This window comes from Portunus trituberculatus, chromosome 41, assembly GCF_017591435.1.
Source record: "Portunus trituberculatus isolate SZX2019 chromosome 41, ASM1759143v1, whole genome shotgun sequence".
Taxonomy (NCBI): Eukaryota; Metazoa; Arthropoda; class Malacostraca; order Decapoda; family Portunidae; genus Portunus; species Portunus trituberculatus.
The window spans coordinates 34,519,531-34,534,707 of record NC_059295.1 but is presented as its reverse complement, the minus strand read 5'-3'; the positions used below and the strand labels follow the sequence as shown (position 1 = coordinate 34,534,707).

At 34.8% G+C, this 15,177-nt stretch overlaps 1 protein-coding gene across 3 annotated transcripts in view; it reads left to right on the top strand.

Annotated features, from left to right (window-relative positions):
• The window catches only part of LOC123516813 (putative aminopeptidase W07G4.4), a 56,366-nt gene that overhangs the window by 36,255 nt on the left and 4,934 nt on the right, over positions 1–15,177 (top strand). For all 3 annotated transcript variants that reach the window (XM_045276499.1, XM_045276500.1, XM_045276498.1), the window contains exons 4-10: positions 35–152; positions 428–528; positions 1,237–1,412; positions 3,436–3,659; positions 5,646–5,819; positions 12,090–12,248; positions 12,869–13,021. In XM_045276499.1, coding sequence (XP_045132434.1) covers positions 35–152; positions 428–528; positions 1,237–1,412; positions 3,436–3,659; positions 5,646–5,819; positions 12,090–12,248; positions 12,869–13,021 — 1,105 coding nt within the window. The remainder of the gene's footprint in view (positions 1–34; positions 153–427; positions 529–1,236; positions 1,413–3,435; positions 3,660–5,645; positions 5,820–12,089; positions 12,249–12,868; positions 13,022–15,177) is intronic.

The window sequence follows — 15,177 nt, the reverse complement described above, 5'->3', positions numbered from 1 at the left end:
TTACCAATGAAACTTAACTGTAGTACCTTTACAGAGCCTTAAAAGTAGGAATGCGAAGGCCTCTGCTTGTACGTGGCCCTGATCAGGCCTTTCCTCAGGCTGACCTGGTGACACTGCTGGGTGCTCTGCGTGCTTTATATGTACCTCTTGAGGTAGGTGCTTTTCTTATTGGTGTGTGGCAGCTGCTTCCCCACATCATAAAGATTTCTTTTTTTCTGGTTGAGATAATCTTGTTACTAGAAATAAAAGGAGACACTTTTGTCAGTACCACCTTATTGAATGAATTCTCAGAAGAGGTGTTATCTGCAGAGCGAAGAAAAAAAATTGGGTACAAATGAATTTGTGTACAAATGGAATAGTGGTAAGAAAAGTTTTATTTTAGTTTTTTTTTTGTAGTTTCATTGTTTTGTATTCATTCCTGTTTAAGATCAGAGAGGATGTGCCAAAGAAGGCCACAAAGACATCAGTGCTTGGTTTTGTGGGTAGCAGCAAGATTGTTCAATTGGCAGTTGCCCTAGAGAGTGGAAGGTGAGTAGAATCTGTTTTTGTTTTAAGGTGTATTGAAATAAAGACAAAAATATTATAGTAAGTTTCAAATATTCCTTCAAAGATAGAACTCATGATGGATGAAATTGTTTTTTGCTGTATCTTTTACTTTGTTTATCTTGTTTTAGTATCATATAAATATCTGTTAAAGTATTGTTCTTAGATTTCTTATATTTCATATGAGTGTTTACGTGAAAGAAAATATCTTTGTTTTTGCTATGGTTTTGTGTGGCATTTTGAAATAGCCTTTTAAGAATTTGAAGACCAGTGGTGATATGAGAGGAATCATACTAGATTATTACTCTTTTTTTTTTTGCTGAGTTTGACTAAAATGAGATCATTGAATACATTGTTCAATATAATACAAGGTCACATTTGGTCAGATTGGTCAGAAGATCTTATTATTTTTATGTTTGTAGGTGAATTACATATATGTATACGTATATATTTACTAGGGGGATATGATATTATTGTGGTTTACTTAGAAGCGAGGGCATAACTGGTCAAGAAAAAGATACATGAGTTTGTTAAAAACTGTATATTGAGAAGTCAAAAAATTTAAATGGGCTTGTCATGCTGAAGTAGATGATACAGCCCATCCTCTCCTTGATTTGTAAATAGGTCAGTAGTAGATTTATAGATATTATAATTTTTATATAGACATTTTGATACATTGTGTGCAATTCCAAGGTTTGTTGCACGTGACATAGGAGGCTCTGACCCTGAGCGCATGGCCGCTCCCCGAGTGGAGGATTACGTTAAGAAGGTGTTTGAGGGGAGCCGTGTGACTGTGAACGTAGTGTCAGATGATGCAACACTCTGCCGCGAGTTCCCTCTTTTTTCAGCTGTCAATAGATGTGCTAAAGGTAATTATAAAGAACTTTACTGTTACTGATATAGTTTGTGGTATGAAATGTAATGTAAAGTTTCTAGGGTACATCTTTGAAAGACAAAAGCATTATCTAATTTTAATTTCATCATCATTCTTTTTGAGGTATTCACTTTGTAACAAATTTATCAATTTTAGCATTTGTGTCATACTTGAAATGTTGCCAAGAAGTCCTGTTCATAGAGTGTTTTGAATGCCATGCTAGATCTCTTCCACATTGTCAAAATAGTGACCCTCTGATTTGGCCATCATGTTGGAAAGTAGTAGTTTGTATGTTAAATATGGCAAATGGATGATATTGGGAGGGATGATCATGTTGGTCTACTTAGTACCTTTGTATTGAAAGAAGGCCTATTGTCATGATGGAGCATCCAGTTTCTGTTGTGCTATATATCACGTAATATGATCTCCCTCAAATCTCATAGAACAACTTAAACTCATGGTTAAAAGAATCTTTTGGTTGTTACACTCCTGACCTGCCAGCCTTCTCTAGTTCTAGAGAGAACAAGCTCTTTCAATATGAAATATTGTGTATGGTATGTGGATCGTAGTTATAAAACCATTTCTCACCACCAACTAATTTTTTATGTAAGAGTTGGGTTATCCTGAATAAGTTGATAGAAATTCTTCCAGACTTTAGTGCTATTTCCACTTGAAGTTCAGCCAAAGCCTAGGTGTGAATTCAGTTAGGCATGGTGCAAGTTAAAGTTAGACATGAATAGTATGTGAACTATTTCATATGATGTACTGACAGCTCTGATCTGATAGTTATAAAATTTTTCTCAACACTTTGTGGTTGTGCTTGTGAATAGTTGTCCTTTACAATGTGAAGCTGTCTCCCTTGGTGTGTGAATGCCTCTCAAATATCTCACACCTTTTCATTGTTATATGCTATTTCATTATTTTAGAGATCTCTTGCCAATTTCTGGAGTGAAACTGAATTAGATATTTACTTTGTGTTCAAGTTTGAAATCCTTTGTGAAATTGGATAGAGCATAATACAGGAAGTAGTAGTGATAAGGGAGGTGGGAGCATATTGGATAAGGTGGTGAGCGTAGGATTGGGCAGGCGTCCACATGTAGATTCAAATCCCACCAAATACAGCCTTGAAACTTTGCCATTTGTTGAGTGGTTTAAAGTTACCTACATGTCACCATGATACCCAGGCTTTAGGTGGTTACACCAAAGATGCACTTGGGTGGTGATATGGGCCTTAATATGGGTACCACTATAAATAAAATTACCTGTGCCATTAAGGGGTGGAAGTTTAACGGCGCTTCCAATACTCTTCAAGTTGCCTACAGGCGCTATAGGCCAGGACGTGAAAAGATAAAATCTTAATACCATGTTGCATACTGAGTTACTAAAGTTGATGTCTTACATTATTTCATATGCATAATGTGCTTTGTTTGTGCTGGAAACAACCTTGGAACTTTTTTGATTGCACCTCATATATGGTGTAATGTTTCATTAGAGATCATTTGTAGTTATAATTTGAAAAACATCTATGGAGAACTGTGAATGTATATTATCATTATCATTAAGCATAATATGTATTGTCACCATGGTCTTTTAGTAAATAATGTACTAACCTTGCAGACAATTTTACAAATTATATAATGTTAGTTTTCAGTCTTTATAGTTACGAAAGTGCCTTAGTGATGTAACATGCATTAAATCATTGATTACATGTTTATACTGTGGTTGGCCTTGATTTAAATAAAAAACTGAGCACACGTGAAATCTAAAATCCTTCAGTCTAGTGAGCTGATATTTATTCATTTCCAGGCTTCACACTTTTATATAAGGAAAGCAACATTGTACCATAGTGTTACCTTTGCATTGTCCTGAATGTATGACAATATGTACCCACACTCTTCAATTTGTTATACATGTATGAAATTTATGAAAATATGTAGAAATAAAAACAACAAATAGACACATTACAATTTGAACTGTAATACATACTTTTAATACACTGCCATGTTTGTCTTTTACAGGGGTAGCACGTCATCGTGGGCGTGTGATTCACCTCACCTATGTGGGGTCAGGCCCTATAGAGCACACTCTGATGCTAGTAGGAAAGGGAGTTACTTATGACACTGGTGGAGCTGATATCAAGGCCGGAGGTGTTATGGCTGGTATGCACCGGGACAAGTGTGGCTCAGCAGCTGTAGCAGGTTTCATGCAGATCCTCAATAAACTGCAGCCGCCCAATTTGAAGGTATGTGTGTTGTTAGTTGTTATAGTGTATTAGGAAAATTAGGAGAACATTTTCACTGCTTTTAGTATTTAGGGTAGTTTTATGATGGTTTTAAATAATGTTTATACAGTACATTCATGGAAGTGGAACAATAATTATAGTAATAGTAAAGAAGAAATAAAACATTTTAAGCTTAAGAGTATTTAAGTACTGAGATGTTTTTTATGTAGGATATGTGATTTGTGTAGGAGGCTATGCTACTAATATAGTAGTGAGAATTAGAAATGGCTGGATGAAGATTAAGAGATACATGGTATATAGATCTGATATAGATGTACTGGATCTCCATACTTTTATAACAGTGCAATCCTGTACAAAACCTTTGCATTCATAATTCAACACCATTCTAGTCATTGTACATACTCAAGAATGGCCTGTATCTGCAGTTAATCCCACTGGCAAACCCTGAAGCACTGTCTTGTTTGCTTTTGTCCATTTTTACTTTGTCAGATTATTTAATAAAGGAGTATTTAATATCCGAAAACTGAATTAGACTCTTAGGCATTACTGTTTATCTTGAGTCATGTATTCTATTTTCTCCAATTTTATACTCCTAGGTGAATTTCCTTGTAGTACAATAGAATATATGAGGACCTCAGAATGACAGGGTCTTTAAGTGCTGTCTCCTCAATTTTTTTAGATATTCATATCTGTGGAATTGGCAACTCTTCCTTTGTCTGTTTTTTTTTTTTTTTTTTTTTTTTTTTTTCCCAATACTGTTTTTCTACTTCAATAAAGTTGAAAATCATGTAGAAGCCGTTGAACTCATGACCTATCATTTTGAGAAGCACGTGGTGGTTGAGTCCAGTGGCGTGTCTATTTTTAACCAGATATGGTCAAAGTTAGCAGGAGTTCAGCCAATGAGAGCATACAGCACAGTCCATTACCATCTCTTGTCCATTCAGTATTTTTTTCCATAAGAAACGCGTCACCCTGAGCCTATCACAGTGCTGCTATGTATAGTCTTGACCATTTTGCCCTCATGCATGATGCCACAGAATTCAAGGTGGTGGAACTTATTCATACTCAGTCTTTTGTTTTGACTAACAAGTGTCACCTATTAATCCTTTGTTTTACCATCATAACTAAGTTAATTTTTTTAATGACTTGATCTAACATCTCATTAATCATCCTTCACTTTATTGCTTTCTTTTAAGTAACTATTGTATTGTAGTATGTAGTACCAATACTTGTGTTTTCTCCTGTTTTTTAATATACTTAGCTTATGATATTCATTTATGTAGTTTATTGTATTATTATCAATATTACTATTATAATAATGATGATAATAATAATAATAATAATAATATTAATAATAATAATATTATTATTATTATTATTATTATTATTATTATAATTATTGTTAACATTATTGTTATAATAATAATAATAATAATAATAATAATAATAATATTATTATTATTATTATTATTATTATTGTTATCATTATGATTGTTATAATATGCTCTTTTTTTATTGTGATACCAGGAAGGTGTAAAAAAAATTAATTATGTACTTCAGTTTAAAATTTTATCAAAGTTTATATCACAAGTCATGCAATGAAATGTACAAAAATTTGAGGTATGGGGGTTACATTTTACATGCTAGTGCAAAAACACACTCTACTTTCTTTTTCAATCTTGATCAAAAAATTCTGAAGAGCAAGGCTTTTGTCTGAAACTCGGTTGAAATCAAAATCTTTCTTAGAAGTGGAGTTATTGTTCATAAACTTTATATGTATTTTTCTCAGTTTTTAAAACATGGTCCTTGAGCCTGTATGGTTCTGGGGCCCTCATAAAAAGAAAGATTATTTGTATTTCTTAATATGTAGGTATATGAAATTATAGAATTATTCAGTAAAATGAGCATTCTATTTTTATAACTTATCATAATCTTACTGCTGTAACATCTTTTCATACTTGAAAAGCTATGTCACTTTCACAACAGGTAATTGGCTCCATGACAATGGTCCGGAACAGTGTGGGATCAGAATGCTATGTGGCTGATGAGATCATCACTTCTCGTGCTGGAGTAAGGATTCGAATTGGCAACACTGATGCAGAGGGACGGATGGCCATGGCCGATGTGTTGTGTCTCATGAAAGAAAAAGCTGTCAAAGAGGTGGGTGTTGGTAGATTTCCATGAAATGTTTAAAGGAATGAAGACTTATGCTGAATTGCATATTTTCATTGTACTTGTACTAGTTTAGTTAATATAAAATTTTGGTGTTTAAAGTGATATAACATATGAATCCACTCATTATTTAACAAGCCGGAAACTCATATATTTGTGGGTATTAGACACATTACCTGACACTTAAATGTACAATGTGGACTAGGGCTAAGCAAATATATATATATATATATATATATATATATATATATATATATATATATATATATATATATATATATATATATATATATATATATATATATATATATATATATATATATATATATATATATATATATATATATATATATATATATATATATATATATATATATATATATATATATATATACAGTAATACTCCGCTTAATGAACAGAATAGGGGTGTCAAAGCTGTTCAGAGCGAAAATTTGTTAAGCGGACGTAATTTTCCCATAGGAAATAATGGAAATAGGGGTATGTTTTCTGGGCTGGTCCCCAACATACCACATGGGTAAAAAAAAAAAAAAAAAAAAAAAAAAAAAAAAATATATATATATATATATATATATATATATATATATATATATATATATATATATATATATATATATATATGTTTGACAGCATATTGGGCCACCGGTGTACCACTACTTATATGATGTCATATGAGTCATTGGAAGTTAGAGGAGCTACGTACAAATTCTCTCACATTCTGCATTTATGTTCACAAAACACATGGTGTTTTGTGTTGACACATGGTGCGCGCTCATATACTTGCTAGTTCTGTAGTGGTGCTCCGCTTTTTCATGCATATTATTGCATGAAAAAAGGTTCTCACTGACTTCTCAGTGAACACAGTGGTGTATGAATGTCCTGTGAAGGAAAAAACAGGAACATTTATGGAAAGTGTTGTTGATAGATAGAAAAAAAGTGAAAAGGAGTGGAAGACTCTAAGATGGTGGAGAAATATGCCATTTTAGCATTATTGCCTTCGTCCTGTTATAGGTGTAGCTCTGATTCTAGAGACCTAGCAAAGTTCATTAAGTGTTGTCTGTGTAACCGGTGGGCTCATACAAAATGTGTGAATTTGGCAGGGATTAAATCTGAAAATATCTGCAACATGAGGTATCTGTGTGATGTTTGCTTCACTGAGGTGTCGACTCTGAAGAAATTCATCAATGATGTTGAGGAATTTAAGTCTGATTTGAAGAGCTGACAAAATGATGGAAATAGTTGATAATAAGATGGCAAGAATGGAAGAGATAAGTATCAAGGTCGATGAGGCAACAGAAGGCTTGACGGGGGTCACTGGGTCACTGAATACTGCTGACTCGGAACATTCCACGCCTTGGCTGGACGTGAAGAGGAAGAGGAGGATGAAAAAGAACCTGCTTGTTGTAGGGGTAACTCAGGATTCTGAAGCAAATCTGAAGAATGAAGTTTCTCATGCTTTGGATGGAATGCAAATTAATGATACAAAGTTTGCTAATGATGGCAAAAAAAAAAAAAAAATAGTGATGAATTTTGCCAATGAGAGTCTGAGAAATGAGGCAGCCCAGAAACTGGAGAATGTTGAAAAGTTGACAACTAAATCTGTTCAGAAAATTAAACCCAAGATAATGCTATGTAATGTCCATAAGGAAGAGAATAAGGAAAGTATCATTGATACAATCATTGCAAGAAATGGCTACCTTCAAGCAGTTCCTGATATCAAGTCAAAGATCGAGAATATTTTTTGCAAACCAGCAGCAGGGGGCACAGTTCATTACATCATGAAATGTGATCTAATGATAAGACAGCTGTTACATCAGCATCAAGACAAGATTAAGCTTGAGTTGGGAGTCTACCAGGTTCGTGACAGGTATCATGCACTTATCTGTTACCATTGTCAAAGGTATGGTCATATTGAGGCAAACTGCAATGCCAAGAAAAATGGTGAGTATCCCGTTTGCTTTAAATGTGTAGGCAACCACAAGTCCAAGGATTGCATATCTACAGAGAAAAAATGTATAAACTGTGTCATGTTTAAGAAACAGAATACTGACCACTCGGCGAATAATAGTTGTTGTGTTGTGTTGGAAAGTGAGATTGACAGGATCAGAAATATTACAGATCATGGCTACTAATGCTGTGAGCTCTATGTTGAAATGTGGTTTATTAAATGTTCAGTCAGTTGGAAACAAGACAATAGAAATCAGAACTTTAATTAATGATGAAAATCTGGATATTCTTGCTTTGACTGAAACATGGCTGAGTGAATATGATACTGCAAACACGATGCAAACCCATACAGACTACATGAGCCAAGAAATAACTTTGACATGGGATGCATAGCATTTGCAAGATGCGCACCAAGGATTTACAATAAACTCCTGAGTGATGTTAAAGGTTGTGCCAGGATCGATATCTTCAAAAAGAAATTGAAGACATATTTGTTCAAGGAAGTTTATGACTTTAATGGCATGGAAATCAAAGACAATTATAGATGCTAGTTGTTTTTGAGGGAGGCTCTGCTGAGTGGAGTGGAGCCTTGAACAAACACCACAAGTAACAAGTAAGTAACAAGTAAAACAACATTTCTATTAGCTTTTTACAAACCTTGCTTCCAAGAAAGTATTGTTTTGTAATGCATAAAGTGAAATCTTACATGGAATACCAAAAAATAAAGCAGAGATGAGATGAGCCACAGACGAAGTGGGAGACTCACGGTGACTCAGCCGCTTCTTCTTCTTGTGACTCTTTTAGCCTGCGTGTTGTCTTTCCCCATGATATTTGTTTCCACTCCTCTATTGCCTGCTATAATGGATATCATATCTTAGTATTCATATACGCTCATGCCATGAGGATAACCTTTACTCCGTGGCACTGAGTGATAGTGAATTATTAATGAAATACCGTGGTATTTCATTAATAATTCATTATCACTCAGTGCCACGGAGTCAAGGTTATCCTCGTGGCATGAGCATATATGAATACTAAGATATGATATCCATTATAGCAGACAATAGAGGAGTGAAAACATAAACATCATGATGAAAGTAACACGCAGGCAAAAGGGTCACAAGAAGAAAAAAAAGCGGCCGACTGGCCGCAAGTCTCCTGCTTCGTCAGTAGCTCATCTCATCTCTGCTTTATATTTTGGTATTCCATGTAAGATTTCACTTTATGCATTACAAAACAATACTTTCTTGGGGGCAAGGTTTGTAAAAAGCTAATAGAAATGTTGTTTTGTGAACATAAATGCATATATATATGACAGTAACAAAACCTCGAGAGGTGGTGTTTCGAGCAACCTCAGAGCAACCTGATAGCAACCTTGTCACCGTCCCTCCAAGCGTTCATGAATGCCATTTCGCTGCAAGAGGTTGCTCTGACGTTGTTAAAGAATCTTGGATTCAGCTCCAGGAGCGCTAGAGACAGAGGCGGGGAGCCAGCCAATCACAACGAAGCTACTGCGTTATGTCCTCACCCGGCAAATTCAAACCCAGAAAATTCGGCTAAAACGGATGTGGTTGTACGTTATGCGGACTTTTTGGTCTAACTTTATATAGTACGTTAAACCGGAAATTCGTTAAACGAACGTTCGTTAAGCGAAGTATTACTGTATATATATATATATATATATATATATATATATATATATATATATATATATATATATATATATTTATTTAACGAAGGGGTTATGTTTCTAAAAAAAACACTTCGTTAAGCGAAACTTCGTTAAGCGAAACTTCGTTAAGCGAACCGATTATAACAAGTTTAACCCCTGACTTGAACTTCCATTGAGAGTAAGCAAAGCGAGAGTGCATCATAGTACGGTGAAAGGTTTCATGAAAGTAAAAATTATGAAGTTTAACATTTAAGCAGTTAAATTTAATTTAAGTCATTATAATGTACACTAATGTATGTATGTACGTAGCTTTATAATGTTGATGATCTTAAATTTACGAAGGGAGGGAGAGTGAAATGGGAAAGACACCAACCGGCAACCTGTGGAATGTAAACAAAGGGCGCATCATTGTACCGCATACAAAACTTGTGTACCACATTTCCACAAGGCTTTCCATTTTATCCATTGTAGAGTCACGAGTTCAGGTAGTTCTTTTAGCTTGTAAGGAAGATAGTTTTTTTTTTTTTTTTTTATTTAATTTTTTTTTTTTTCGGTTTACGTCCAGTCCCGTATTATATTTGGGCTAGGACGGTGCCTCCTGACAGAGGAGTCAGAAGGACTTTAGTTTTGGCATTTGAGAACCGTTACCCCGAGTGGATGCCCTTCCTAACCTCGGACCGTGGCCAGGATACGAACCCGTGCGCTTGAGAACCATGGGGCCCACAAAGCGTGCCCGGTCCCACTGCACCACGGCGGCCCCCGAAGATACAGTCTCACCAGCCTTCTTAATAGTCTGCTGACTTGAAAATAGTAGAGACAGTAGATGGAGTGAAGATGGTGGCCAGCAAAGCTATAGTTCTCTCACCTCTCTCGTGTCTGTGAATAATATCCAGCTTCACTTAGAGAGTAAGAGACTTCCTGGTCTTCTTAGGAATGCTAAGCCACATTGCAAGGAGTTTTGGTGGTAAGTTGAGCGAGTGAAGATGAGCTGCTGCTGATGCTGTTATGGGAGTGAGTGGTGTATGTTGTCCACGAGAGGCTTGATCTTGATCTTGATTCTACAGATGTCCCAGGATTTCTTCTGAGGCAGGCCTTAGTATTTGCGGCTGCTAGTATATTCAAAAGCTTGTCGGCTTGCGTGATACGGCGGGGCTTTCAAACTTGGAAAAAATTACCTGGATAAAACTTCGTTAAAGTGAGTTTGGCATTCGTTAAATGAGCAGATGGTAGTAAAATGAAACCTTCGTTGTAGCGAAATTTCGTTGTGTGAACCTTCATTAAACGGGGGTTGCCTATATATATATATATATATATATATATATATATATATATATATATATATATATATATATATATATATACACTGGAACCTCGGTTTATGAACTTCATTCATTCTTGAAGATCATTCATGAATCAAAATATATATATATATATATATATATATATATATATATATATATATATATATATATATATATATATGAATCAAAACATTCTTAAACCAAAACTATTTTCTCCATGGGAATCAATATTAGATATAGTAAATTCATTCCTAGACCCAAGGACTGCATTTGAGAGAGCAACTTGGCATGTACCCTGTGGTCCCTGCAGCACATATCTTCTATCAAATGCTTTTGTGCGTCTCTCTGCTGGAATAAATAAAAGATTATCGTTGCTATAGTAAGAGTATCTAACTGAAAGCAAGACAGATTATGCTGATCTTCCTGACAATGTTTATCATGCATCAATAGCAGTCCTGGAGATGAGATGCCTTCATGTTGTGATGAACTGTGATTACAAATATGATGGCCCAAACAAACATCTTGTGGAATCTTGTGATTCCAAGACTTGCCATACCAGCAAAACATCTTGAAAATAATTTTTTTCTACTATTCCACATTTGTAATAAAATTCTTTTTTTTTTTTTTCCCTTTACATGGATTAAATTGTATTATCATTTTCTTTCTTTGCTGTTATGACCTTCTTTATTTTTATGGTAATGTGCTTTGGCTTCTTAACACCATTGCGAGTATCAATAATATATTCCACTTTCTTGGGAAGCTTAATAAAGGCCAATTTAATGCAAAAAAGAAAAACAACAACACCACAAGAAACAATTTTACAGTGTGGTGCTATGAGAACAACTGACACTTTGTGCGCTTTCATCTCGGGCCAAAGCCAGCAACTCTGTTCCTGGACCAAGACAAAATTTGTTAGAAAATTTTGTTCATCAACTGACTTGTTCGTGCACAAGAGCGTTTGTGAACCAAGATTCCACTGTATATATATATATATATATATATATATATATATATATATATATATATATATATATATATATATATATCACAAAGTTCTTAGTATACTATGAGATTAGTCTTATTGGGCTCTTCAGATTATTTACATTTTATGTCATTTTTCATTAAAAACTATTGGCCTAGGCTATCTGAGTATCATACCTTAAAATATAAAAAAGCAAGCTCCATTGTTTACTAGGTAATAATCACTAATCCAAAATTATGATGGTTAAGAACAAGAAGTGTAATGTCTGAAATATTTCAGTCTGTTCATATATGGAGATAAAAATTTTGTTGCTGAAGGCTGTACTTGTATGACTGCAGGTTAACCCTCACCTGATGACCATTGCAACACTAACTGGTCATTGCTGTCTCGCATATGGCAACAGCTACTCTGCTGTCATGGACAATGGCCCAGCCAGCCAGGCTTCCATAGCCCGCACCATCCAGGCAGCTGGAGAAGAGGTGGCTGATCCACTGGAGGTATGTCCATAAAGTTGCTCTAAAACGTAGTGACACTTCACTTTGTTCAGAGTTGCAGATAGGACAAAAATTGTGTATCATGTATAGAACAATAATTTAAAACATAGATAATTTTAATTAGATTACCAACAGGTTGAGACATAATATAGGTCTGAAGAAAGAAATTTACAAGAGAATAAAAAATGGAGAACTGCAGTTTAAGGATAGGTACAATGAAAAAGCTAGATCACTCAGAAAAAAAGGCATGCATAATGTGGAAAAAGATTATAAGAATATTCTAAAGGTCTTCTTTCAGATGTACAAGAATGAGTTAGTTTAGGGACAGTATTGGGCATCTAAACAGATATGTCACAGAATTTTATTTTATGACATGATTGAGGCAATAAAAAGTTATCTCATTAATTTTTACTACAGAAAATTTTATATGTGAGAGCAATTATTGAAAACAGATTGGGTACATGTTGATAAAAGGTAAAATGGACGTGTCTTATTTATGATAAGCTTTCATTCTTACTTTATTATAAGTTTTCATTCTTACTTTATTATAGTTAGTTCTCTGTATGTTTTTCCTAGGATGCTACTCCATGTTGAAAGTTTGAGTGTTAATTGGATTTTAACAGGTTTCAACTATTCGACGTGAAGATTATGAATTCCATGTTGGAAAGAGTGAATATGAGGATGTCTTACAAAGCAACAATAAACCCTCGACTCAAACTCCAAGGGGCCACCAGAGTCCTTCAGCCTTCCTGGTGTTAGCCTCAGGTCTGGATAAGGTAGGTGATTATTTTTACAGCTATCCTGGGATTGACATAGGTTTTAACAAAATATTTTTGAGACACTTCCATGCAGTTTGGTCAAAATATTATGTAATAATGCTATATTAAATATTTTTAGAACAATTTATACAATCCCCAAATCTGCTTTAAACATCCATCAAATTTGAGAGAGAGCATTTAGTGCAAACAACTTGAACTGTGGTGTTATGCATTATTCTTATTATCGTGCAATAATTTTAAATGTTTCTCATCTTGGTAACTCATCATTAGATTATTTATGTTGGGTAAGATAGAAGGGGTCTGTAGGAAGTTAGGTTATCATTGACCTAAGGCTCTAATCTGATTGTTTGCTCAGTAAAAAAATGGCAGAGCCACAGGCTAGGATAATGGTCAAACTGTGCTCCTTGACCTCACTCAGATGGCTGGGTCATTAAGAGGTTAGATCTGGCTGGGTCATTAAGGGCTTAGCTCAGGTCAGGTATGTGGTGATCAGTAGAGCTGGGCAGTAACCAGTTCCGTTCCACCATAATGGTTCTGCATGAATACTGATGATAGATACACACAAGTTACAAATCACAATATATATCTAGTGCTTACTTAGAATATGTATATTTTTATTAATGGTATTTAGGAATTTTTGCAAACCCCAGTATCTAAGGATGAATGAAATCTTTTATACCTTGCATCCATTATTCAAAGAAATTGCACGAATAAAGTAAAAACATTACATTCTTGCTGGTCATTGATCAGTAATAGGCACTGATTTAGTGTTGCCAAAGCATACTTTGTACTCTGATTGGTAAAAATCCAATGACTTCATAACATAACTGTTGCACGCCCATTATTACGTCATAAGAGCAAAGCCTGCCCAAAAGAGAGGGGGCCTGTGACCATTCTTATCATGATTCAATAAAAACCTAATCTGCCTACACACTCATATTTATTTATATTGCTTATTATACTATAACTCTTCTTTTCAAATTGTAACATAATTTTTTCCAAGGTATCAAGGATTTTTCTAGAATATTGAGTTAAAGGTGCACATATCAAGATTATATTTAAATTTGTGATGTTTGAAAAAAATATCACGTTCAAATCTAGTGAAACAATGGCATTGCAGCAAAATAGAATTCTAGTGTGGAATTACATGGAATAGACATTGTATATTATCAAAGGAATCCTGTGTGAGATGAGATTAATCATTAGGTAAACTGTGCATCCATCCACATTCAGTATCCATCATAGACTGTAAGTCTCTTAGAGCTGGGAATCAGTACTCGGTATTCTACGAGTATAATCATCCCAGCCAGTATTCTGAATAAATCCTGAAATACTATACCCTGCCCTAGTCACCGTCAAGCAATGCGCTGGCAATTCCAAGACTATGGTATTTAGTACAGTGGAGACTCAGTACTCAAACTTAATTAATTCTAAATGGCTGTTTGGGTATTAAAAAGATCAACTATTGATACCTATAAATCAGGTCATTCCTTCTAATTTTAGCAAAATCAAGTTTATGGAAATTTCAGGTTTTTTTTTTTTTTTTTTATATAATTTTGATTTGTACATACCGTAAGTGGAGGCTGGTGATGTATAACTTAGAAGAGGAGGGGAAAAGGAAGGAGGATGCCGGAGGATGAGTCACCATGGCATCCATGAAAATGTCTGTAAAGTTTCTCCTGGTGTGATTCCTGTGAATCCACTAATGGAGTGCTATGGCTCACTAACACTTGCACTCTCACCAGATTCCTTATTTTCACCACTAATAAGCCTCCTTGGTGTCATCATAAGTTCTAAATGAAAAACTACTGCCAGAACGCAGAAGAATATTGTTTTTCTCAAGATTGCAATAGGACTAAGGATGCGCACCGGCATATTGGTATTACGGTAATACCGGTATTATCAGTAATACAGTATCAGAACGGTTCAGTGGCAGCTGCGAGAAGGGAGATGACAGAGCTTTGTATACGACCAAATGTGCGGCCGTTTGATTACCAAGTATTTTTACCACTAATGAGCCTTTGGTCTTAATGTAAGTTTATAAATGAAAAAACTACAGATAAAATCATTATATCATGGAATGTCCTTTCATTGCTAAACTTAGGTCGTAAGGTCAACATGACTTGTATAGCCTCATTGACCATCTCCTAAAC